Source organism: Hemicordylus capensis, chromosome 6, assembly GCF_027244095.1.
Source record: "Hemicordylus capensis ecotype Gifberg chromosome 6, rHemCap1.1.pri, whole genome shotgun sequence".
NCBI lineage: Eukaryota > Metazoa > Chordata > Lepidosauria > Squamata > Cordylidae > Hemicordylus > Hemicordylus capensis.
Genome location: NC_069662.1, coordinates 120,323,993 through 120,348,324, shown reverse-complemented (window position 1 = coordinate 120,348,324; position 24,332 = coordinate 120,323,993). Strand labels below are relative to the sequence as shown.

Sequence of the window (24,332 nt, the reverse complement as noted above, 5' to 3'; positions counted from 1 at the left end):
CATGTACTTGTGAATGGAGAAAAGAATAATTAAGTCTAGTTTTTAAGACTATTTCATTAGATGCACTTCAGCTTTGTACCAATACTTCTCACCACAAGCAAAGATCTAGCTGCAAAATAATGATGTGTACTTTGCAGACATAACAATCTCTGGTATCTGGCTTTTTCAAATGATGGGGTTCTCTTTCATTCATGTATTAGATGCTGTTGCAAAGATCAGTAATGTTTCCAATAAATTATAGATTGACCAGTCTGCACACTTCTATTTGTTGTTGAATCATGCTCTTCTACAACCCCAGTCTGTCAAAGCCACACTCAGCCCTCCAAGGCTGCTGCTGAATCTCTTATAAAACCACAGACTGCCCTCTGTTGCTTGAAAAAAGGCTGCATCTGTGCAATTCCATTTCATTCTCAAGAAATGTGACAGTTTGATAATTCAGTGTCTGCAAAATGCCAACATTGCAAAAACTGAAAATATTAATTTAAAGAAATTAACACATGGCATTCCAAAACTGTGAAAACAGGCATGTAAACACAAAGCACATTTACAAGAATACACACAAATACTGGTTGAATTAGCTAGCTGCGTTCTTCTTCTTCTTCTTCTTCTTCTTCTGTAGCAAAATACGTTGACCAGGATACAAAAAACCATGAAACCAGTTTAGTAATCCCAAGAGGGCCTTAGACTTGTTTTTCTCAAACAGCAATCCTCCATGCTGCAAACCAAACAGCTTTGGTAACCAAAGAAAGTATCCAAAGCAGTTTGTGATATGGCATGGGGTTGAACAAACGTGAAACAAATCCAATGGGCTACCTTCTTGTGTGAACCTCTTTGAATCCTAGCTGTATTTCCGAGGACAAGCTATATGTTTGGCTGGATTGCACCTAAAGATAACAGAATCTGAAACAATATTGTAAAACTAAAGTTGGCAGAAAAATACTCCAGCCCAGTGCTAGATAGCTCAGCAGAAAAACAAAACTGTTCACTAGATTATTACTAGTAACCTCCTCCCTCCCCCGCTCCCATTAGGCTTAAAAGATCAAAACAACTGAGTGTAGTATTTCTGTGACATGAAAAAAATGCTGTGGTATGCTTGTTATCACTTTCAAGTGTAATTTCCACAGTACTTGAACAAAACAGTACCTTTTATTGCACTGATTGTGCAATAATGTACAGAAGGTTGATTACCATCATCCCCCCTTCATCCCCTTATTTAAATATACATTTATATACAGTATGTATAATCAAGAAATAATAATTTCTCCCAAGCTTAAATGTGCATTCCATGGTAGCTTAATTGTGTTTGTTCATTTGTTTCCATGACTGTTTTTATTAGAGATACAAGTGACAGATTATCTTGGGGACAGGTAGGCACAAATGGATTTCTAGGACAATTTGTTTCACTTTCTTATAGCTGATTTAGACGGCATGGATGGCAGAATAATAGGCTTTATGTATGCTCTCATTTCATATATTGTGACTTACATAAAGTAAAACATATTCTGTTTGGAAACTAGATTTAGAAATGCTTATTCATTCAGAAATAAAACATGAAAAATAAAAGCATCTATGCCACAAATATCTCAAGTTATCCTTTTGGTGCTGGCAAGTGAGAACAATGGAATAGGATGCTTGTAGGCTATTTATTTTTCAAAAGCCAATGTACAGTGTGAAAACAGTAAAGTGGAATTTAAAGATGCACAAAGAGGAAACTGAGTTATTGAAGGCTCTTACACTGCACCTACTTAGCATTTTTCTGCAAATAAGATTTTCTTTCTAATGTTATGATTAAAACATGTATTCATGAAACTGATGTTTTAGTATATTGAGAATATGGTAATGTTAAATCTTCTAATGTGTATTCATCATATCATTTTGCATATGATCACATTTTTGTCAAGTCCATAGATTAAAGCACTCTCACCTCTGCATTTAAAAATCTCATACATGATTCTTAAATATATATATAACCAAAGGTGCAGTAGAAAATAAAATTAGAGCACAAAGCATATGTAAAGTTAGCAAATGTTACTGCTATATAATTTTGTGAAATAAAATTTCTAAAATTCTACATTAAGCATAGTTTCTTAGATGGAAGTATTATATGGTTGATATTTTAAATACAAGAACTGACTTTAGCTGGGTCTGCTTTTTACAGAGTAAAAGTCTTATTGAGTTCAGTGGGACTTTCTTCTGAGTAAACATGCTTAGGCTTGCATTTAGTATGTATTCTTTTTAAAAATTCTTGACATGCTTTGCCACTCCCAGTATTATTTATGTCAACCTTCCTATGTTGTATATAATAGCAACATCCCTAAGCTCTTAGAAGATCAGAATCAATTGTATAATTGTATCATTGGATTAAATTGTAATTAATAAGGACTATGATAATATTGAATTTTTTTTTTCAGATAACCATTACTAATGACTTTATAAAATTTGTGAAGGGTAGCCATGTTTGTCTGTGGCAGGAAAAACAACAGAGTTGTAGCACCTTAGATATCAATAGGGTTCATTTATGCCACTACATCTCTGGTAGTCAAAGATGTCACAATACTGTTGTTGGTTATTTGATGATGGTAGTTCTTGTGCTTTATTAATTCATTTGAAAGTTCGTTATCAACAAATTGCATTAACAATGCTTGTATTTTAGTTCTGATAACTATGGGCATTCTTGCAAGTGTTGCTTTAATCAGAATTGCTTTAATCATCACACTCGAATCTCTGATGGTCCACATTACTTCTATTCTATGTGAGTCTTATCCTGCCTCAAAGGTCAGCATGTTCTCCCACTTGCCTAGTCCAAAAACTATATAGCAATTAAGTAGTAATAGTAGGTGGTGGACCAATAATGTGTTTCAGGCTAAGCACATCTGTTCACAGATGACACAAGAAGTTCATGAATGTTGATAGGCAAATGTAAATCCACTTTTCTGCATGATCCTTAATTGGTATGGAAGTCAGATATCTGTGCATTCAAAATTGCATACATATATGAATGGCAATAGTGCAAGAGAAGCTAAAAGGTACTTTTAGTGCAATGTATGAAAATGCTCAAACAACACAGCATGTTCTGGATATATTGTTTAAGAATATGTTCAGAACTGACTGAAATTAGTACTCATTGATTTCCTTCTTTAGATTTGGTTAAATAGCCCTTGCTCTATTTTCTCATCAGATTTTTCTAAGTGCAAAATATTCCTACGACAACATGAAATACTTTATCCATGTAGTATTGACATCCCTGCATTTAAAATCTGACATATACTGGCCACGAGAGGGCACAAGAGGGTTTTTGTTGTAATTTGTGTTACCTCATAACTGTGAATTTTAGTCTTGGATTTATTTATGCAGGGATAATGTGTGTGTGTGTGTGTGTGTGTGTATAAAAACAAAAATTATATTATTTATATATATAAACAAAATCTCTCTCTCTCTCTCTCCTTGGAAAGGGGATAACAGTTTTGTCATTAAAGGAATGTTTAATATTTTGAGGGGAAATAATATGCATCTAAGTACTACCACAGCAAATAAATAACCAACCTGTATAAATATTTTAATGTTTCTCCATTATGTCTTCCTTATTTCAAGGCTTGGGGTGAGAGGAGTACTATTAAAATGTTCCAGTTTCTATACTGTATACTGATAGAAGCAACCACAAAATGTACAGAACCCTATAGGATAGAACAGATCCCTGAAAAATAAAATGGTGGAGTTGGGGAGGGGTGTCTTTTTCCTGTGTCAGCCCCCAGCATGATCTCTGAGCTGAAGGACCCACCTCCCTCAGCATATACACATTTGCTGCTTTCTTTAACTCCTGTTGTTTTCCCCGTGTAAACAACAGAGCTCTCCCCCTATGCTCATTAGTTGCTCAGTCACCTGCATGGGACATGGGAGAAAGGGAGGGAAACCAACACAGGAGCAAAGAGAGAAGAAAACCTCTAAGTTTCACAAATGGTAAATTTATTCTGCCCAGTATGTTTCGATTAAAAAAAAAATCTTTATCAAGGCACACTGTAGAAATAAGTTCCTGTGTACTTCACAAGCTCTGTTGCAGAATTCATTTTTCAACAAAGCTTGCAGAATATCCACAGCCTTATTTCTACAGTGCCCCAATAAATATCTTTTTTGAAAATGCATTGGGCAGGATAAATTGGTTTTGCACATCCTAGAAGTGTCCTCTCTCTCTGTTCACTCCCATGTGTGGACAATAGCAAATACACATGAGCAGCAGAGGAGCATAAAGGGGAAACTTAGTAAGTTTCTGATGCTCTTCAGTTTGAAGAGGAGGAGGAGCTTTAAGTTTAAACACTCTTTGGGTTGGATCCAGAGTACCACTTACTCACAGAATGGAGGTTTCTTCTTAACTCTTCTCCTTGGTGCAGACCTCTGTTCTCCGCACAAAGCTGATTATGACAGTCAGGGGAGACTTGGAAATACTGTGTGATATAGCACAGTGGACTACTGATGGGGTGAGGGCGGGGGCAGGAAGTGACTCCAGAGGGGGAGCAAAGGTGGGCAAGCAACCCCTCAGACAAACAGTTTGTATCGCCCACCTGCCCTCCCATTTCTATTTCAGAAATCTAATATGAGGGACACAGCTCACCCACCTATAAGTGCACTGTGCCCCTTGTGTCCCCCCTCTCAGTTTTTTTTTTTTTTCTGGTGCCACCACAGTACAAGCCAAAGTTCATTCCACTTGTGCAAGCCCTCCTCCCCATCCAACTCTTTGTCTGTGTCTTCATTCAAGCAGGAGAGAGCCAATGACAGAAGCAAAGTTGCTAACCCTTCACACCCTGATAGACACAAAGCATACTACTTTAAAAAAACATAAATTTCCAGCAAGGGACATGGAATGACCTGTGTGTGAGTAGACCAAAGCAAAGAATTTTGGGTCACAATTCAGTTCTTTGGAAACTATGTAGTTTGAACTTATCTCCTCTGTAAAACAGTTTGCAAAGCATCTGAGCTCTTTGGAAAAGTGCAAACAAAACTGCTGGCAGCAGGGCTCAGTTGTGCAGCATAGTATGAACAAAGGATGATCTAAAGAACCCTGGATACCTTAGGGGCTGTCTGCTCCCAGCTGAATCTAACCACCTGACTAGATCACCTGGGAGGGTTTTGCTCCATGTGCTAACATATGCTGAGACCCATTTACTGAGCAGGGCCTTCTCAATTATTGCCCCCAGACTGTGAACTTACTCTCAGCTGAGACCAGCATGGCTCCCTCTCTCCCAGGTTTTTAGAGGAAAGTGAAGACTGCTCTTTTTATTCAGGCTTTTGGCCAATGAACTGTACCTTGCTCTTTTTAAATTATTAGCTGCTTTTCTTCTGTTTTTATGTTTTTATTGAATGGTTTTTATCTTAGTTGAGAGAAGAGCTGGTCTTGTGGTAGTAAGCATGACTTGTCCCCTTAGCTAAGCAGGGTCTGCCCTGGTTGCATATGAATGGGAGACTAGAAGTGTGAGCATTGTAAGATATTCCCCTCAGGGGATGGAGCCACTCTGGGAAGAGCAGAAGGTTTCAAATTCCCTCCCAGGCTTATCCAAGATAGGGCTGAGAGAGATTCCTGCCTGCAACCTTGGAGAAGCTGCTGCCAGTTTGTGAAGACAATACTGATAGATAGACCAATGGTCTGACTCAGAATATGGCAGCTTTCTATGTTCCTATCTTGTTAACCGCCCTGAAATCTTAGGATGAAGGGTGGTATAAAGATGCTGAGTTGAAAAATCCAAGTTAATTATACCAAAATCTCATAAACTCTCAAATACTAACTGCTATTGCATGTTATCTGTTTGTCAGATTTTTAAAATACCATTGGACTATCCAACACTTTTGAATATAAAATGTTGAATATAAAATGTCCATGCTGGAGGCATGGACAGATGGTGCAGTATCTGTATGATGTGTGTGGGCTTTTTTAAAGTAAAAAAGAGGAGTACTTTTATGAGGAATGTACAGTACTGTTTTAAGGTGAAAAAAATAATGGCTGAGCTAAAAAAAAAGTGACATTATCTTATGTTATTCTTTCTTTAGAAAGAACCTTCATAGAAGTTCCAAAAGCTTTACTTCTTTGAAGAGTATAATATTTTTCCTGAAAAGTTTGAGGCAAATTAAACAAAATGTTTATGACATTTGAAGATTCATAGGTTAAACAATGGTTTCCCAAATAGTTTCCATATGCTTTGGGGGTATCATGCTGTTTTGGAATAGAAAAGCCACAAAAGCAAAGCTTATTGAATTTCCATGAGATTCTTAAGTCAGCTTAAATAAATGGACAGCAAATGTTTGAGACCAGCATTATGCAGGGAAAAATATATATTTGGGTGACCTCTGGCAAGTTACTACTTTTACCAGTCTAATCTACTTTGCAGGGTTTGGAAGAGGATAAATAGGTACTGTAAATTGTTTATATACTGATCTGTATCAGCAACAACAATAAAAGTAATGGCGTCATTAAAAAAACTATGAGCTGAAGAAGAGAATGAATAAATGTTCCGTGAACTATTACGTAAGCACAAGCAGACGACGTCTCACAGTGCAGTGAGAAGTGCAATGTGCAGTGCAATGTATGTGTGTGTGTATGTGTGTTCATAATATAAGAAATATGGTGAACAAGAAAGATAAAGACTAACTTTTAAAATATAGTAAGCTACAAAAAGATCTTGGGAAAAAGTGTGCAGAATCTTATGCCAGAGCTTGCTCAAACAGAAGAACTTCAGTGGATTGGGGGTCACTTTTTCTCATGCTATGCTTTTCTGCTAGGTCAGAAATAGCTCCTCTGAGCGTGTTTTGAGCTAGTGGAAGGGCACTTTTGGATCCAATCCTAATACTGGTAGTACTAATAAAGGCACTTTGCGAGTTACAAGTATCTGACTAGAGATGTGCACAAATTGAGATTCGAGCACAGATTCGAAGCTGAACCGGTTCATGGGGCTGCTGAACCGATTTGATGGGTGGCGGGCAGCACAGGGGACAGCGGCGATTGCACCTTTGAAAGTGAGGACAGTGAGGTCTGCTGCTGCACGCAGTAGGGATGTGAGGAATACAATCTGGCGTCCGAATCACAGGTACCTCCCTTTAAAATAGAAGGCTTACACAGCCTCTTTAAAGCAGAGGAGAGTGGGTCCACATCTGCTCCTCCTTCGCTCACCCCCATTGCTGCCATCTTGGTGCTTTCTCCAGTTATGCCAGCTTGCCATCTCCCAGCTGCCCCTGCACAGCGCCAGCACACACATGGCATCTGCGCATGTGCGGTGGCCATTTGCATAGCCTGCACTGTTGCCAGCAACATGCAGGGGCAGCTGGGAGACACCCTGCTGGCACGCAGGCATAGCTAGGGGAAGCTCTGAGATGGCAGCAGTGGTAGTGAGTAGAGGAGGAGCAGGTAAAGATCTGCTCTCCTCTGCATTAAAGGCCTGTGTAAGTCCTTGATTGTAAAGGGAGGTGCCTGCGATTCGGAAAACTGAATAGGCACATCCCTACCACTCAGCCTCCTGTGGTGGCATACTTCCCAGCAGCCCATGTGCATTGGCAATGTTCCCCCAGCAGCCCTTGTATGGCTGTAGCATGGTAGCGTGGCAGAGCAGCAGCAGGAGCAATGCTAGTGAGCATGGGCTGCTGGGGAGGGCGCTGCCAGAGCAGGAAACTGCATGGAGCACTGGAGGAGCAGATAAGGACCTGCTGTCCTCACCAAGGTGCCATCCTCCACCAGTTGAATCAGTTCAGTGGCCCCACGAACCGCCCTCCACCGGTCGAATTAGTTCAGTGGCTTCAAATCTGTGCTCGAATCTTGATTCGTGCTCATCCCTATAACCAACTTACAAACATACAAACAATGTTCCATATAACATATCCCATGAAGGAAGTCCCCCAATTTACAACTGCCAACCCGCACATACAAACAAGCTGTCATTCTTGGAAATTATGTGAAATTTTTCACACAACCAAAGATCCTTGGGTAGGAAAGGGTTAAATCAGGAAACCTTGGTCGTCTAGGGAAGTGGGAACCCTGCTGACTCAGCTATGCTGAATCTGGGTAGCCGATTTACTACCCAGGTTAAAAGTGAGGTAGGAGAACAACCAAGATTGTCCTATCTTTTTCTGTGAAGTAGGGCTGTTTAAAGCTGCTCTCAGGCTGCCCGTGACCATTTTAACCATAGAGCCAAGTAGAAAGAGGGGCAAGGCAGAACAGAGCTGCTGCAATAGAGCATGCTGCCTCTCCCCTGCCACTGTGCTACATTTTGGTATTGTTGGAGGCCCCAGCCCCTGATTGCAGTAATGGGGATCACTGTTGCACACTTCATGTAGGCGTGTGAGCAGCAGAGCCCAGATCAGGCTCTGGTCATCTGGAAGCAGGCAGGTAGGGTCCTGTCTTCCCTCCAACTGCCCCCCAAGACCCGGTTTTGTTATGAGAACAACCTCTATGTGTTCCAGGTTATGAACATCTGACCTACACATGAACTTTTGGAACAGAACCCATTTGTATGTTGGGGACTCCCTGTATGCATACTTTCACAAGGATATCTTATGTAAAGTGAGTTGGGGAAGGGCTCCAAAATTCATGCAGCTTTTCTCCGAGACAGAGATATATACTGCAGTGCAGAAATTATGCATCCACACACCTTCATATATGGGTGTAACTCCTGAGGTCAGACACAGCCTCACCACTCAATTTCCTTATGGCAGGGGTTCCCAACCTTGGATGATGATGATGATGATGATGATGATGATGATGATGATTTTATCATCATCATCATCATCATCATCGTCATCAATTCGATTTCTATACCGCCCTTCTAAAAAGGGCGGTTTACACAGAGAAATAATAAATAAATAAGATAAGGTGGCTCCCTGTCCCCAAAGGGCTCGTAATCTAAAAAGCAACATCAGATAGACACCAGCAACAGTAACTGGAGGTACTGTGCTGGGGGTGGATAGGGCCAGTTACTCTCCCCCTGCTAAATAAAGAGAATCACCACATTAAAAGGTACCTCTTTGCCAAGTTAGCAGGATCCCAAGCTGCTGTTGGACTACAGCTCCCACCATCTCCAGCCATAATGGCCTTTGGGAGTTGTAGTCCAACAACATCTGGGGACACCATGTTGGGAACCACTGACCTAGCTGGTCAACCTTTAGGGGTTAGCAGTTAGTTGTAGTGATAAATAGGATTTGCCGTTCCTGTTCTGCTGCAGGGAGCAAAATATAGGAATGGGGGTCCCTTGTCCAAGAGCAAGATTCCAGAAGTAGCAGAGAAAGAGTTGGGCCTAACACGACTGTGTGCAAGGCATGGATGGGCGACCAGCAGCAGTGCTCCTATTGTGCAGGCACCAGGCTTAACAAAGATACATACCGTTGGTAAGAGGAAAAGGCCAGGATCCTTATAGGAAATAGCTAGGGGCATGAATCTGAGAAAGTAAGAGTGAAGGGAGAACTGCCAGAACATAATAAACCACAGCATTATGTTGGAGTTCCAGTGCATCGACCTTTTGCTCCAACTATCCTTATGACCACTAGGGGCACTGGGAGCAGAGATAGTGAGTAATGGTCTCCTTAGCTGTTCTAGCTGTCTCTACTCTATGATCCCTGATTGGACTCCTCGGGTGTTTCCTGTGAGAGTCAGATTCCCTTCCTTTCCTCTTAGAGAGCAGATGGAAAGATCTCTCTCTCTCCCTACCTATTCATTATGTAGTTCTTTAGATTAAGGATTAGGTCTTTCCTATCTAAAGTGTACTTCACCAATAAATACTTAGTATTTACTTCTACAAGAATCTCCATGTGTCTTTTCTAAATAGCCGCAACAACTAAACTCTGCATTCTACTCTGTAACTGAAGTGTCTAGCTTCTTTAGTGCTCTGCTAATTAACTGGGGGTAAAAATTACAACCCCCCTACACATTACAAATATTGGCCCATGTGATGCACAGTGTTACAGAGCCATACGGTTGCGCCATGGTTGCTGCAGCTCCTAAGACAGCCCCAACACTGGTAAGCACAGATGGTTTCCCCATTTGAAACAATGGGGGAAACTGGAAGCTACTATCCATTCCTTCCAGCTTCAGGGCTGCCTTAGGAGTCATCAGCATCCATGGGGCACAAAGTTAGGACTCAATAATGCTGTGCATCATGTCAGCAACAGAAAGTATGAGGAAGAGCTGCAGGTTCAGATGATGTGGAGCGAAGGCAGTATCACTGAATTTTTTCATGTAGGGGGAAAGCCAAGGTGAGCCTTGATTGATAGTGCACCTGTGTCTTTTAGCAGTTAAGATCCTTAATGTCCCTAACAGAAGCTGCAAGTGGGGCGGGAGGTGGTGGTGGAAATCCCACAACATTATACCCCAGAGATTTGAACTCATATAAGAAAAATCTGAGATACTAGCTTTTCTGTGGTCTTCAGCAGCAACCCTTTTGTAGCTGTTTGGCAGCAAAGAAATGCTATACTGACTGTGCAGATCAGCCCTTTCTATTCAAACACTGTCTCAGAGGACTGGATCTAACTAAAAGACTAGATGGAATCAGACTTTGAGACCAGAAGTTGATCCTTAACAGGATTTCCTTTAATAGAAAATGCTATTTAATATTATTGATGTGGGCGTTACAATTCACCACAGCATGTCACCTACTTGGAGAGCCCTATAATTCCTTTAGTAAGACAACTGTAAAGAACTCTGCCTGTTCTTTGATAACTGACCCAGAGGGTATTTTACTGAGTTCAAAGAGATAGAAGATACGCATTTTCCCCTCTAAAGAAAACTGTGTGGAACAAAAGGCAATCAAAAGAATATTTTCCTATTCTTAGATCTGGTGATTGATTCTGTACTCTATTCATAAGTCTATTGTAAAGGAGTGTTAAGGTTATGAAATGGAGCACTAAAACATGTAAAACTATGTGAAATGTATTTTGGTCTTTTTTTGAAACGCAAGAAGCATTTTTGAAACAGAAGAAGTCAGATCACTGGCCCATCTAGTCAATATTGACATATAGTCAACACTGACTAACAGCAGTTCCCCAGGGTTTCATATGGGGATATTTCTCAGCCCTACCTGGGGTTGCCAGATTCAAACTGACACTCCCTGCAAAGGAAGCATGTGCTCTTTTACTGTAATAGTCCTGGGCTCTGCAGCCAGTGGCAAAGGACATGGACAATTTGGAGGATGTGTCCAAATGAGAAGCCCTAGTCTCATCAGACCCATTACAGCCTTGCCTACATCCTCAGACTCTGAGGTCTCTGCTGAGGACCAGCTGCCTGAAGTGGAGGCTCTTCAACCCTACTGGAGCCAACACCTTCAAAATAAGGCCATGCATTGCCACTTTAAATCTGGCATCTTCTGCAGAGAAGCAGATGGAGCCAGAGGCAGGGTCAGGGAGTGGGACTGTATCAAGGTTCAGCTTTGTCCTTTGCTGAAACCAGGGGAGTAGCCACTATTGGGCAACTGGGTTCAAAGAACTCGGGCCACTGCCCCTCAGGAGCTGCGCCTCATGGCCCCGATACCCCTCTCCCGCATCTGACGTCAGATGCTGGTTCCGCATCTGACGTCAGATGCTGGGGGTGCTGGTTCCCTTTAAGACAGGGAAGAGCCGCTCCTGGCCATGCTGCAAACGCAGCACTGGCCTGGATCTAACTCCTGAACGGGGCCATGCAGCCCTGTTCAGGAGCCAGGCCACGCCCCCCGCATCTGACATCAGATGCGAGGTCATGGCTAACCCCCATGTCTGACATCAGATGTATGAGGCGGGGTGAGAGGGGGTGGGGTGAGCGGGGCCGCCATGGTGGCCGGACACGGGCCACCCCTGGTCTGGCTCCGCTAGTGGCTGAAACAACATTGCTGTATAAGCTTTGTCCGGTCCTAGCTTGATCCCTGCTTAGATCTTATCTTCAGGCACTTGACCTCAGCTTGTTTGATCTCATCTGCTACCTGCTTCTCAGTTTGATTCCTCGGTTCCTGAGCTCAGCTTGCTCAGCCTTGTCTCCTGCTTGTTCCTCATAGACATACTCCCCAGCTCCTGACCTTGGCTTGTTGACCATGGCCTTGCTTACCTGTCACAGACTTGCCCTTGCTACCTAACCTCCACCTGGTGACCTGGCTTCACACCTGTGGGTGAGTCTGTGCCTTAGGACTCGTATGCCACACCTCAGCAGGTTACAACATCCACTGAGCTGCACTCTCACCCCGCCATAATAACATATTCTTAATATGTACAAGCATTTTATTACACATTTTCCCTCCCCCCCCGAGGATGTCTGCATTGTTCAGTCCTAAGACTGATACAGGCGGAGCACATTCAGATTCATCTTATGAGGAACACAGTGTTAAAAGTCAAGCAAAATGTTTAAAAAGCTTCCTTCTTCAGAAGAAAAGGTACAATCCATGACAGAATAAAAACCACTGTATTCTGAGCAGACAGAGGTTACTGAGGCCACCATCTTGAAATTCCACTGTCCACAAGCAATCTCATGCCCTGTTTTGGGTTTGCTGTGAATATTTATGCATGCCTTGTCTTCATCATGCAGTGGGTAACCCCCAGACTTGCTCATGATCCACAATAAAATGTCAGAGCCTTTAAGTTTTTCTGCTTGTAGAAGCCTTACTCATTTCAGTGCTTAAGGACATGGCTTCTATTTCTCCCAGCAGGGAAACCCCCATAGACGCCGTGGAAGTTTCCTCCTCAGGGAAAATAAAAGCTGGTTGGGGGCTGATTTAGATCAGGACTACAAGAAGGGCAAGAGTTAAAGCCTCCCTCCCACGAACCATGATTCTGATTGCCTCCCCCAGTTGCTATTTCTCTTAGAAAAGGCAAGCACACAGAGCCAAACTATACATTTAGCATAATATGTAGTTTGCTCATAATATTTAGGAATTATATAGCACTCTGGTGTGTTGCCATTCAATTACCCCATAAGATAAGTAAGTATTATGATATCTCTGTTATAGATAGGTGTAGCAACTGAGGCTGAAAGAGTATAGCTTGCCTAAGACTACCTAGTATGTTCATGGCAGAGGTGAGCTTCAAACCAGGGATTCCTGATTCATTACCAGTATGCTAAACAGGCACACCACGGTCTCTTGTGTATTGGGCTGGACAAATCAGCTGGGATAGCGGAGCTGAGATGCCCCTTTGCCTGAAATTTGTGTTCAAGACCCAGCGACTATACTGAGATAGATGGTCCTTTGTTTTTGTTAGGAAGGAAAGGATGTACCAGGGCTTAAGAGGGATCTGTTGTCAGTTTGCGGGGGCTGAGATGCAGGTATGGTCCAAACAGGCAAAGTCAAAGCCAGCGCAAGCAGATAAGGGCTCAAGGGGCTAGAGGCAGAGGTGTGGTCAAGACCAAGCTGAGAGTTGTCTTTAAGAGAAGACCATCAGGTGAGGCAAGGCAGAAGTCTGCTGCTGCTGCTGCTACACACCCACACATATATCCCAATGGCTTCCTCTCCAGTAACTCCTCCATGTGTTCCTGCTTCACCTCAACCTGCTCTGATTTCTGCCTAGTTACATGAGTGCTCTCGCTCTCTCCCGCTCTCATTCTCTTTATAAAGTACCATTCAATGACTCCTGTGGTTTACAACAAAATAATATAAAGAATTAAAATGATTTAAAACAATGGAAAACAATTCACTTCTGAAAAAGATGTGCTTTCAAGGCCTTTTTAAAAAGTCAGTAAAGTCATTGATCCTTGTATCTCGGCAGGGAGGGCGTTCCAAAGCTTAGGGGAGGCTATAGAGAAGTCCTGATCCCAAGTTGCTGCCAGGCGAGCCAGTGGCAACTACAAGCAGACTTCCCCAAATGACTTCAGTGAGCAGGGGGGATCATGCAGAAGAAGGCGATCCTTTAAGTAACCTAGGCAAATCATTTAGGGCTTTAAAGGTAATCATCAGCACTTTGTATTTCACTTGAAAATTTATTGGCAAACAATATAATGGTATTAAGGTGGCCTTTAGAGGGCTATCAGCTATTACAAAGTTACAAACACAGGCATATATTCAATCCATTGTCTATAGTTGCGAGCTGAGGCCTTTCACACAACCACATGGGGGTGCATTGGAAGGTTAAATAGGGATGTGCACGAATTGATTTTTTAAATTCGATTTGTGCCCGAATCAAATCACGCCTGATTTATTTTGTGTCCAAATCTGTCCTTCTGAATCACCCCAGATTCTATTTGGATTTGATTTGATTCAATTTAGATTCGGATCAATTCAGACTACTTATAAAGGTCACAGGGGCACCACATTTGGGTGGTTGGTAGATCCCCATGGGTGCCACTTACCACCCACATTTCAAGGAAGTGGGACACTTGGTTGATTTTTAATTTTTGTTTTGTTTTTAATGATTTTGTATATTTCCGCCATAGGAAAAAATGAGGATTCAAAGTTGCCCTATCCTAACCCTAACATGGATCCCCAGCTTTAATTTTTTTTTTTTTTTTTTTTTTTACATTAAGCTCTAGCCCTTGTAGAAGTTGTGTGGTCACTATTTTTCAAGTGTTTGGATTCTTTGGTGTATAATAACTTCTCATAATTTTTTTCTGTTCCCCACCCCCCTGTTTTTCTGTGTTTTTTTTCTGTTTGTTTTTATTTTGTTGTAAGTTGTTGCTTTGTTGTTGCCCAGAGATGTAAGTTTTGGGTGGTATAAAATTATGTTAAATAATGAGTGAGTGAGTGAGTGAGTGAGTGAGTGAGTGAAGAAAGAAAGAAAGAAAGAAAGAAAGAAAGAAAGAAAGAAAGAAAGAAAGAAAGACTCCCTATGAGGATTCATTGCACACCTTCATTTCTTCTGTTCATTCTGACTGTCATTGGACAGTGCCAACTGTCAACTGCCACGATCCAACTACTACCCCCCTCCCCGCACCTGCAGGCAGTGGGGTACTCAGTTTATGTTTTAGGAATATTTCCGTGTTTAGCGTCTTTGGTGTCTATTAACTTTTCCTCATAATGAATCCCTATGAGGATTCATTATACGCCTTCATTTATTCTGTCCATTTTGACTGTCATTGAACAGTGCCAACTGAACTGCCAACTACACCCCCCCCACACACACACACACATACACACACACTGGGGTACTCAGTTTATTTTTTAGGAATTTTTGAAGTGTTTAGATTCTTTGGTGTCTTCATTACACACCTTCATTTCTTCTGTTCATTTTGACTCTGCTGCTTTGCAGGTGGGGGTGGGAAATTAGTGGCATCCCATGTGCTAACTCCCCCCAACCCACAAGCCACTGAATGCTCAGTTTATATTTTATGAATTTTTGAGGTGTTTAGATTATTTGGTGTGTAATGAATCCTCATAGGGATTCATTATGAGGAAAGTTTATTAGACAACAAAGAGTCTAAGCCCTTGAGAAATTCCTAGAACATACACTTAGTACCCCACTGCCTTGCAGGTGGGAGGGCGGTGCTGTTGGCATGTGGCAGTTGACAGTTGTCACTGTCCAAAGACAGTCAAAATGAATGGAAGAAATGAAGGTGTGTAATGAATCCTCATAGGGATTCCTTGAAGGAAAGTTATGATACACCAAAGAATCCAAACACTTGAAAAGTAGTGACCACACATTTTGCTCCATCACTTCTGCAAGGGCTAGAGCTTAGCTTTTTTTTTTAATGAATGCTGGGAATCTGGGGAAAATAATAGGAGGAGGAATCCAAATCTCAAATAGATTCAAATTAAATCTGGCGCAATTCTATTTCGTCCCAAATCTAGCCAATGGACCACAGGGGCAATTTGTTGTCTCCAAATCGCCCAAATCAGCTAGATTCAGGTACAAATAGATTCGTACCCAAATTGATTCACACATCCCTATTAAATAGCTCCTACCCCAGTAGCAACAGATGATCTGAACTTCTGTTTGAGTCAGGAAACACACAATAAAACCAGGCAAGGCATCCATTGCTGAAATCCAAAGTTGGAAGCATAGAAGTTATTTTGAAGGACTTGCAGACTTTCCCAGCATGCTTTATACTGCAGGTAGACTGCAAAGCCTCATTACATCAGCAGATACTCTCTGATTACTCATGAAGGAGCAGGGGGTGAGCCTTCCTGGATCATAGTGTGTGATTTGCAGAATGGCACATCCATGACAGCAGCCCCTGTAGCAATAGCTCTCCATTGTTTCCAGGCCTGCTGGATCCTGGTGGCTGCCGGAAAAGGTAAATGGATCCATACGACCAGAAAAGCAAGGTGGGAGAACTCTCCTCTCCTTCTCCCTTGGTTAAGAGCAGGGTACAAAAGTTGGCCTACCCTGCAGCCTGGATTGGAGGGATTTTTGTGAGTTCACACAATCATGCAAACCAGGGTACAATGCCTCCTACCCTGATGTTGATGATTGTGTGGACAGGCCTTGAGGGTTTAAAAAGCACCCCTCTGACCTGCATTGTTATTCCAGCTGCAGCATTATGTTAAATCTGGGACCGGCTCCTTCTTTCAGAAATTGAACACTTCCTCCATAGAACTTCTATATGGAAGTGTCATGGTGAGGTGGAAGACTTGAGCCACCATTTTCAAAACTGCTGTGTTAGTGTAAGCCTTGCTCACTTCAGTGAGGAGTGCACTGGTGGAGGTTTTTGTCGTGTGGACTGTATTAGTAAATTGAGCTCCACTTTCCACAGATCACAACCTATTAATTAATTAAGAAGACTACAGGCTGCCACCTGTCAGTGAATACCATGTGAGCATGCATGAACAATGAAATTGACCTATTGGTCCATCTAGTTCTTTATTGTCTGTACTAATTGGCAGTCGCTCTCCAGGATCTCAGAAAGGTGTATTTCCCAGCCCTATCTGGAGATAGGGGTGTGTGAGCCAGCTTGGTCAGAGTCAGGCTCATTGTCAAGGTGGCTCAGCTTGACAGGTTTGGGGTTGAACCAGACCATCCTCAGCTGGCCAGAGTTTGAACCAAACTGGGCCTGGTTTGAACTAAGCTGGCTCAGACCTCTACTGGTAAAGGGGAATCCAGTGAGGATTCCCCTTTACCAGTAAAGGGTCAGGGGGCTTCCCTAAGGGTAGAAGAGAGGGCTGAGGGGGAGTAATTCACTAATGAGTGCCACCACTGGCAGCATTAGCTCACCCCCACCCCCGCCAGCCTCCCCCAGAGTATCCAGGGGCGGCACCAGCACAATTCAGGCCATTTTTGCCCTCCTGCGCATGCATGGAAGCCATTTTTGCCCTCCTGCGCATGCACAGAGCCCATTTGTATGACCATTGTTAAATAGTGTGGTCGTGCAAATGGCCTCTGTGCGTGCGCAGAGGTCACTAAAATGGCCTCAATGTGTGCGCAGAGGCCTGAACCAGGCAGAACAAGGCCTGAACCAGGCCACCATCAATCCTCATGCAGCCGCCAAGGCCAGCACTCATAAGTAGTGAATTACTCCCCTCCCACCCACTCTTTTACCCTTTGGGAAGCCCCCTGACCCTTTACTGGTAAAGGGGAAACCTCACCAGATTCCCCTTTACCAGTAGAGGCCCAAGCTTGTTCAAGCCAACTTGATTTGAACTCGAACCAGGTTCGGCTCAACCAGACCCAAAGCAGTCCGGGTTGCCTTGAATCTGGTTCAGATTCAAGCCAAACCGGAAAACCCAATTTTGTGTGCATCCCTATCTGGAGATACCAAGGATTGTAGCTATTGAGCTACAGGCACTCACCAGTGGGTCTCACTTGAAAACTATAGAAATCAGTGGGAAAAGTCACTACCCTATAAGTTGATAAGTTGGCAATGCTATGTGCATAGTAACTTCTAAACAGTTCTTTCCACCAAGACCTCTTTATATGCACAAAAAATAATATTCACCAGATGTTACATGTTAAAACAAAACAGTTTCAATGAAAAGTACACCATCTACAGTTGCCAATATAGACTGACTGTCTCAGTGATTCTTAAAGTCCTTCCCACAAGATAAGCATTAGGCGTGGGAGAGAAGAGGGAGGGAAACTTCACAGCTGCAGGGGAGGGGGGGGATAATTAGCTCAGCTTCCATCATTCAAAGACTAATAAGACTATTTCATAGCCAGAACAACAATTGGTTAACTCCCAATTATATGACAAGAAATGTGAGTTTAAAGACTGTGTTATTTGTAAAAGGGGAGAAGGTTGGTACAGTACCAAGGTGGTGATTTATAAGATAGTGTATTTGGAATGCTCCTCCTTTAATATAGGTGAAACGGGAAGACTTTTAAGAAATAGATATAGTGAGCATTTGTCTGATACATGATATAATGGGAGTCGTGCCAAATTGTGGTCTGTACATAGGAAAGAAAGGCATGCTGGAGGCTGGAACTAAAATTTCTGTACTGGTGGTGGAAAGAAACTTGCAGAAGCATAAAATAAAGGAGGCTATGTATATAAAGCAGTTAAAACCAGATAGAAATGCTAAAGAAGTGATAGTTCTGGCTATGAAATTGATTAATCTTTCAACGATGGAAGCTGTCTTAATTATTCTTTCCTATGCAGCTATGATGTTTCCCGACCTTTTTTCTCCTCTGCCTATTGCTTATCTTGCTGGAAGGAATTTAAGAACAGCTGAACAGTTTGTCTGAAGATGGTGTACTTTACACTGAAACACTTTTGCTTTTAACCTGTAACATCTGGTGAATGATATTTTATTTTTTGCACAAATAAAGAGGTCTTGATGGTAAACACTACTCTATTATATAGTTTTCTAAAATGTTTTCACAGTTCTGCTTCTAAGTAGCAAGTGGAACGTTAGTCTTTGCAAGGAAAGGAGGGAATGCTGACCAATGCTGTTCTCTTCTGAAGAAAATATCCAAGGAGAGGCTGAGAAAGTGTGGCACTAATTGCTTTATCTTTCTATCTTGACTTTGGGCCCTGGCTGGCTTAATGAAATGATTTTAATCAGCTGCTGCTGTGGAAAGTGCCAGGGAAGTAAATTGTTGTGCTCCAGGTCTCCTATGGCAGTTTGCCCATGCTCTACATAAGCACTAGGAGTCTGGTACAGCCTTGCTTGGGTTCCATATTTGTGTTGGCTATTGTGGACCCTTTAGGGAACAGTGACCATAGTGCAATCAAATTCAGCATACATGTGGGGAGAGAATCACCAAAGAAGTCTAACACAGACATTTTGAGTTTCAGAAGAGGAAACTTCTCCAAAACGAGGAGTATGGTGAAAAGAAAGCTGAAAGGTAAAATCAGGAGAGTCACTTCACTCCAGAATGCATGGAGTTTACTCAAAACCACAATACTAGAAGCCCAGTTTGATTGTATATCCCAAAGGAGGAAAGGTACCAGGAGAATGCCCGCATGGATAACAGGTAATGTCAAGGAAGGCATAAAAGGGAAGAAGACTTCCTTCCAAAATTGGAAAGCCTGCCCAAATGAGGAGAACAGAAAGGAACACAAACTCTGGCAAAAGAAATGCAAAGTGACAATAAGGGAGGCAAAAAGAGAGTTTGAGGAACAATTAGCTAAAAGCATCAAAGGGAATAACAAAAACTTCTTTAAATACATCAGATGCAGAAAACCTGCCAGGTAGGTGGTTGGACCCTTGGATAATGAGGGAGTGAAAGGGATTATTAAGGAGGATATGGAGGATGCAGAGAAGCTAAATGAGTTCTTTGCATCTGTCTTCACGGCAGAGGATACTGAGCATATACCTAATCCTGAAACTGGCTTTTCGGGGATGGAGGCTAAAGAACTGAGTCAGACAGAAGTGACAAGAGATGATGTTCTAAGCTGTCTGAAAAAACTGAAAACTAACAAATTGCCAGGGACGGATGGCATCCACCCAAGAGTCTTCAAAGAACTCAAATGTGAAATTGCTGACCTCCTTGCTAAAATATATAACTTATCCCTGCAATCAGGCTATTCAGTCCAGGCTATTCTGATATACATCTAAGAGCAATAAACATATCAAAGAGGAGAAACTAGCCAAATGGCTTGGAGGCAATTGGGCAGTCACAGATGTATTTACAGCCATGTCTCTAAGCAAACAACTTTCTCTCCGCTCACAAATCTATTTCCTACAACTCCCCTCAAAATTCCTGCTCTAACCACAGCCAGAGTGGTTTTGTTCACATGAGGTTTGTATGTGGAAAATATGGTCTGGCGCCCATGACAAAATGGAGTAGTAACTCCATTCACATATGAGCCCCTTAGGGATGTGGGTCTGGTAGAGATGTGCAAAACGTTTTGACATTGAAACTTTTCAACTCAAAACACTCTCCGTTTTGAGAGTTTTGAGCTTGAAACAAAACACCCTCTAAATAAAGGACCTGTTTTGAACTCAGAACAAAACAACTTCATTTCGAGTCAAAACATTCCGATGTTTTGAGTGCCATTTTGGAGGCCTGCTTTCCCCTTGCTGATTGGTTTTCTGGCACTGGCTTCTGACTGGCTTGTGATCTCCTAGCTTGGCTTGTTATCATACAAATCTAGTGTTGGCATGGGCAACTATACCCCCATTGGCTGGGAGGAGGGAGGCCAAATGAGGGAGTTTTAAAATGTATTTAAAGAACATAAAAACCGCCCTGCTGGATCAGGCCCAAGGCCTATCTAGTCTAGCATCCTGTTTTACACAGTGGTCCACCAGTTGCTTCTGAGAAGTAGGGGGGTGGGGAGGGGTTCCCTTCAAAAGTAGGTAAGCAGCTCCTTACCTGCTCATCCCCACCCCGCTGCTTTCCCCCCCTAGACTCGGTGTGTGCACTACAATGCTATAGATAGCACTTGTGTGGCACACACAGCAGAAATAAATCTCCACACCCCCTTTTAAAATTAAATAATGGCACTTCTTCTCCACCTCCCCTCATCAGGCACTTCTTCCTTCTGCCATCAGAGTTAGGACTTGGATTTAAAAACCCTTAAGATGTACAGGAGGGTGCAAGGCAGATTCAGGAGCAGAGTGACAGTCAGAGAGAGCGGTGATACTGGTCGTAGTGGGCGACAGCAAAAGGAGACTACTCCCCATCAAGTCATCCCCACTACTGTGTCTGCTCACAGGCTCATATTTCGGGAGGAGGGTGATCCTGCAGTGCAGCCACCAATGGCAGCTGAGCTCGAATTAGCAGGGAGGTCCTCCCCTGTCAGGGAAGAAGCTCTTCCTGTGGCAGCAGAGAATGAGGCAGTTGTGTTGACTGCTAGCCCAGTCAGATCATTCTCACCATCCTCCCCAATCCACCTTGGCAGTGCAATCTCCTGGTCTGAGACTGGGGAAGAGCAGGAGGAAGTAATTCTGCTTCCTGGACCTCCTCAGTCCCATACCAAGGGCAGCAGCAGTGGTGACCCCCAGAAGGAACCAGCACCCCCAGGAGGAACCACCACTACCACTGAAACAGGACCGGACTGGCTCCAATGGCAGCAGGGTCTGGGACCACTTTAAGTTCTGTCCTGGTGATCCAACCCGTGTTGCATGCACCCACTGCAGGGCACTGATCAGCAGGGTGAAGGACCCTAAGCATCTTTCAACACCCCAACACTGAAGCACCTGCAACAACGTCACCCAGGGGCCTCTGCTCCTGCTGGCAGCAATAGTCCTGGTGTGTCCTTGGGTAGCGGCAAGGCACCTGCTTCTGCTCCAAAACAGGGGAGGTTGCCTGTGTGGTGTGTGCAGTTGGTGGGCAAGCAGTCTGATCGCCCAAAACCTCATCTCATCACCCAGGCCATTGCTAAAATGATTGCTTTGGACGACCAGCCATTCCAGACAGTGGAGAACACTGGCTGTTACTGCTTGCCCGACTATAAGATCCCCTCACACACTGCCTTCAACAGGGGCTGTTTCACCCAACCCATAAAAGAAACGGGCAAGCAGGGCAATTTTAAGCATATTTTTAACCTTTCCCCCAAACCCCCATAGGATCCTATTTGAGGGAAATAGATTTGAGGGAAAGGTTAAAAATCTGTTTTAAATCACTATTCATTTCAAAACTATATATTAATTAAAATACTATTCATAGTAGACACAATGGAAACTTTAGAGAGCATGGATCTCCTCATCCCCACTGTATGCTGTTGCAGCATCTTCTACAAATACTCTTTTTCGGCCAAGCTGTTGGCATAACTCCTCTATGGTGCCCACTTGGTGGGCCCCTCTAATATTGCCAAGTTAAAGTGAGTCCAGTCCAATTTTTTAAGAGTAGCTCTTTAAGTGCCATGCTGCATCTCTAATGCTACCCTAAGCCTGGAAACAGGTCCTGGCCCCATTGACCCTACAGGACAAATTTCAGTCCTCATGGAAATGGGCTGTCTGGACTAAAGTGGCATTATTAGGATTTTCCCCTCCTCTCCTGCTTGCTATGGGTCATGATTGGGCGAAAGCATCTATCAAGCAGAGAATAATGGACATGGAGAGACAAGCTGACCTAAGCAGGGCTCCAACTTTCTTAACCTCAGAAAGACTCAAGTACATCGCCTCTCCTGCCGAATACGTGATAGAACTGGAGATCCCAAGCCACAGAAGGGCCTTTACCTTCGCCCACTGTCATGCCCTCCTTCTGCTGTTCTAGAGGGCAAATATAGTAAGATTCCATTTATGGAGAGGTTTTGTCCCTGTGACAATGGGGAAATTGAAACCACAGAGCATATACTCCTCCTGCCCCTTTTATCGAGACATTCATGACAAGCTGCTACTCCCATTACTTTGCAAGCACCCTGGAAGATCAACCCAAGCCTACACCCGGATTCTACTAGTGGACGAGGACCGGGCCCTCACGTCTAACACTGCCAAGTTCTGTGCGGCAGCATGAAGGATTCCTCGGGTCTTGACTGCCAGTTTATAACCAAGCTCCTGATTTTTTTTTTAACCTGTTAACTACAGTCTTTAGCTTGTCTGCTCAGTTAGCCATTCTTTTATACATATCTTGTTTTTAACCCACTTACTGGTTTTTACACTAATTTTATAAACTGTTCATTCTTAATCCATTATGACCTGTTTTTATCTTTGCAACCCATCATATATATACTGTTTCACATTTATTTTGTTTGCCTTGTTCATAATTGATCATATTATGATTCTTAGCCTTTTAACCTTTAATCTTTTATTCAGATGCCTCCTACTGCGCTTTTCTCATTGTATAAGGCAATTTGTCGTTTTATAGTAGTTCTATGGTATTAGTCTTATAGTTTTATTTTATAGTTTTATTTTATAGTATTAGTTTAATTAGTTTAATTATAGTATTAGTTTAATTAGTTTTGTTTTATTGTTTTATAGTATTAGTATTTTGTTTTTCTTAGTTAAATATATACCACAGTTTTAATGTAGGGCAGTAATTAGCTAATAGTGATATTTTAACTTGTGGTGTTATTTTTAGCTTATGATGTTACTTCCTTGTCCATGCTTTTGTATCCTTTTATTCTTGTGCTGATCTTGGACCATAATAATAAAGATTGAATACTGTTTTTCCACATGATATCACTCACACAAGCAGACCACTTATGTGCTTGTGTACTGTTGCTCATGCACACCAAAGTCAAGGAATAGCTGTATTAATAGATTCCTGTCCTCCATCTTTTCATATAACCAAGTTTACTTTTATAAATAGTTTACTTCTATAAATAAGCATCATATTACAGAATACTGTAAGTCCCCAGTGGTTTCTACTCCAAGGAAGACTGAGCTGTGCTTCAGGGGCAAATACCTGCATTTTTTGGCAAGGAAGCCAAAGGGAATGAGCTAGCCTCCCCGATCTGACCACTATAGTTCTTATAACAATTTGTGAGTGTTTTTAATGAAAAAAGAGGTGCTTCTGGTGATAAGTACATCTGTGTTTAGGTGCATATCTAAGTTTGACCTTCAGACATGGAAATCTTGGTGTATACAATTTTTGGTTTTATTCATAAGGAACTACCTTCTTACTTTTGAAAAAGAACCAGTCAAGAGTTGTTAAGCAAGATATTCATCATTCTTGTCTTCAGAAGCTGTTAATTTGTCTAAAGATGTACAGGGAAAACACAACACAATTTTTCAAAAACATGGAGACAATAGAAAAAGACCAGCAGCTCAGTGTGATATCTTTCCCTTTTACTCCCCCTCTCAATGTCTTGTGGAAGAGCCCCTGTCATCCAAATTGCCTATGCCTTTTGCTGTCTTTCAGCTCAAGAAAGAGAAGAAAGCCATGCCGGAGGTGATGCCTCCAGTCCTGAGGTGCTTATATGTGTGGGTGAGCATGTATAGTATTAGTACATGTAATAGCTGCATATGGAAGTAAAACCTGTAAGCATTGATTTGGTAGTTGGATGTTTGATCTGCAGCCAAGAAATAAAAATGGCCAGAGCTAGAGCATTTCAAGCTTGTTCCCACATCAACTGATTTATTATGCCACTGACATAATCCTTCCTAAAAGTTGGCATAGACAGCTATCTAAGAATTTCCACTCTTCAGGTTTTCATT

The 24,332-nt window shown here is 42.4% G+C and overlaps 1 protein-coding gene across 6 annotated transcripts in view; it reads left to right on the top strand.

The window, feature by feature from the left end:
• Positions 1 to 24,332, top strand: part of SP4 (Sp4 transcription factor) — a 302,392-nt gene that overhangs the window by 207,741 nt on the left and 70,319 nt on the right. For 5 of the 6 annotated variants that reach the window (XM_053261505.1, XM_053261506.1, XM_053261504.1 and 2 more), the window contains one exon: positions 24,037 to 24,102. In XM_053261505.1, the coding sequence (XP_053117480.1) occupies positions 24,037 to 24,102 (66 nt within the window). Of the gene's footprint in view, positions 1 to 24,036; positions 24,103 to 24,332 lie in introns of those variants that run through there. The other variant, XM_053261511.1, reaches the window with a different exon arrangement.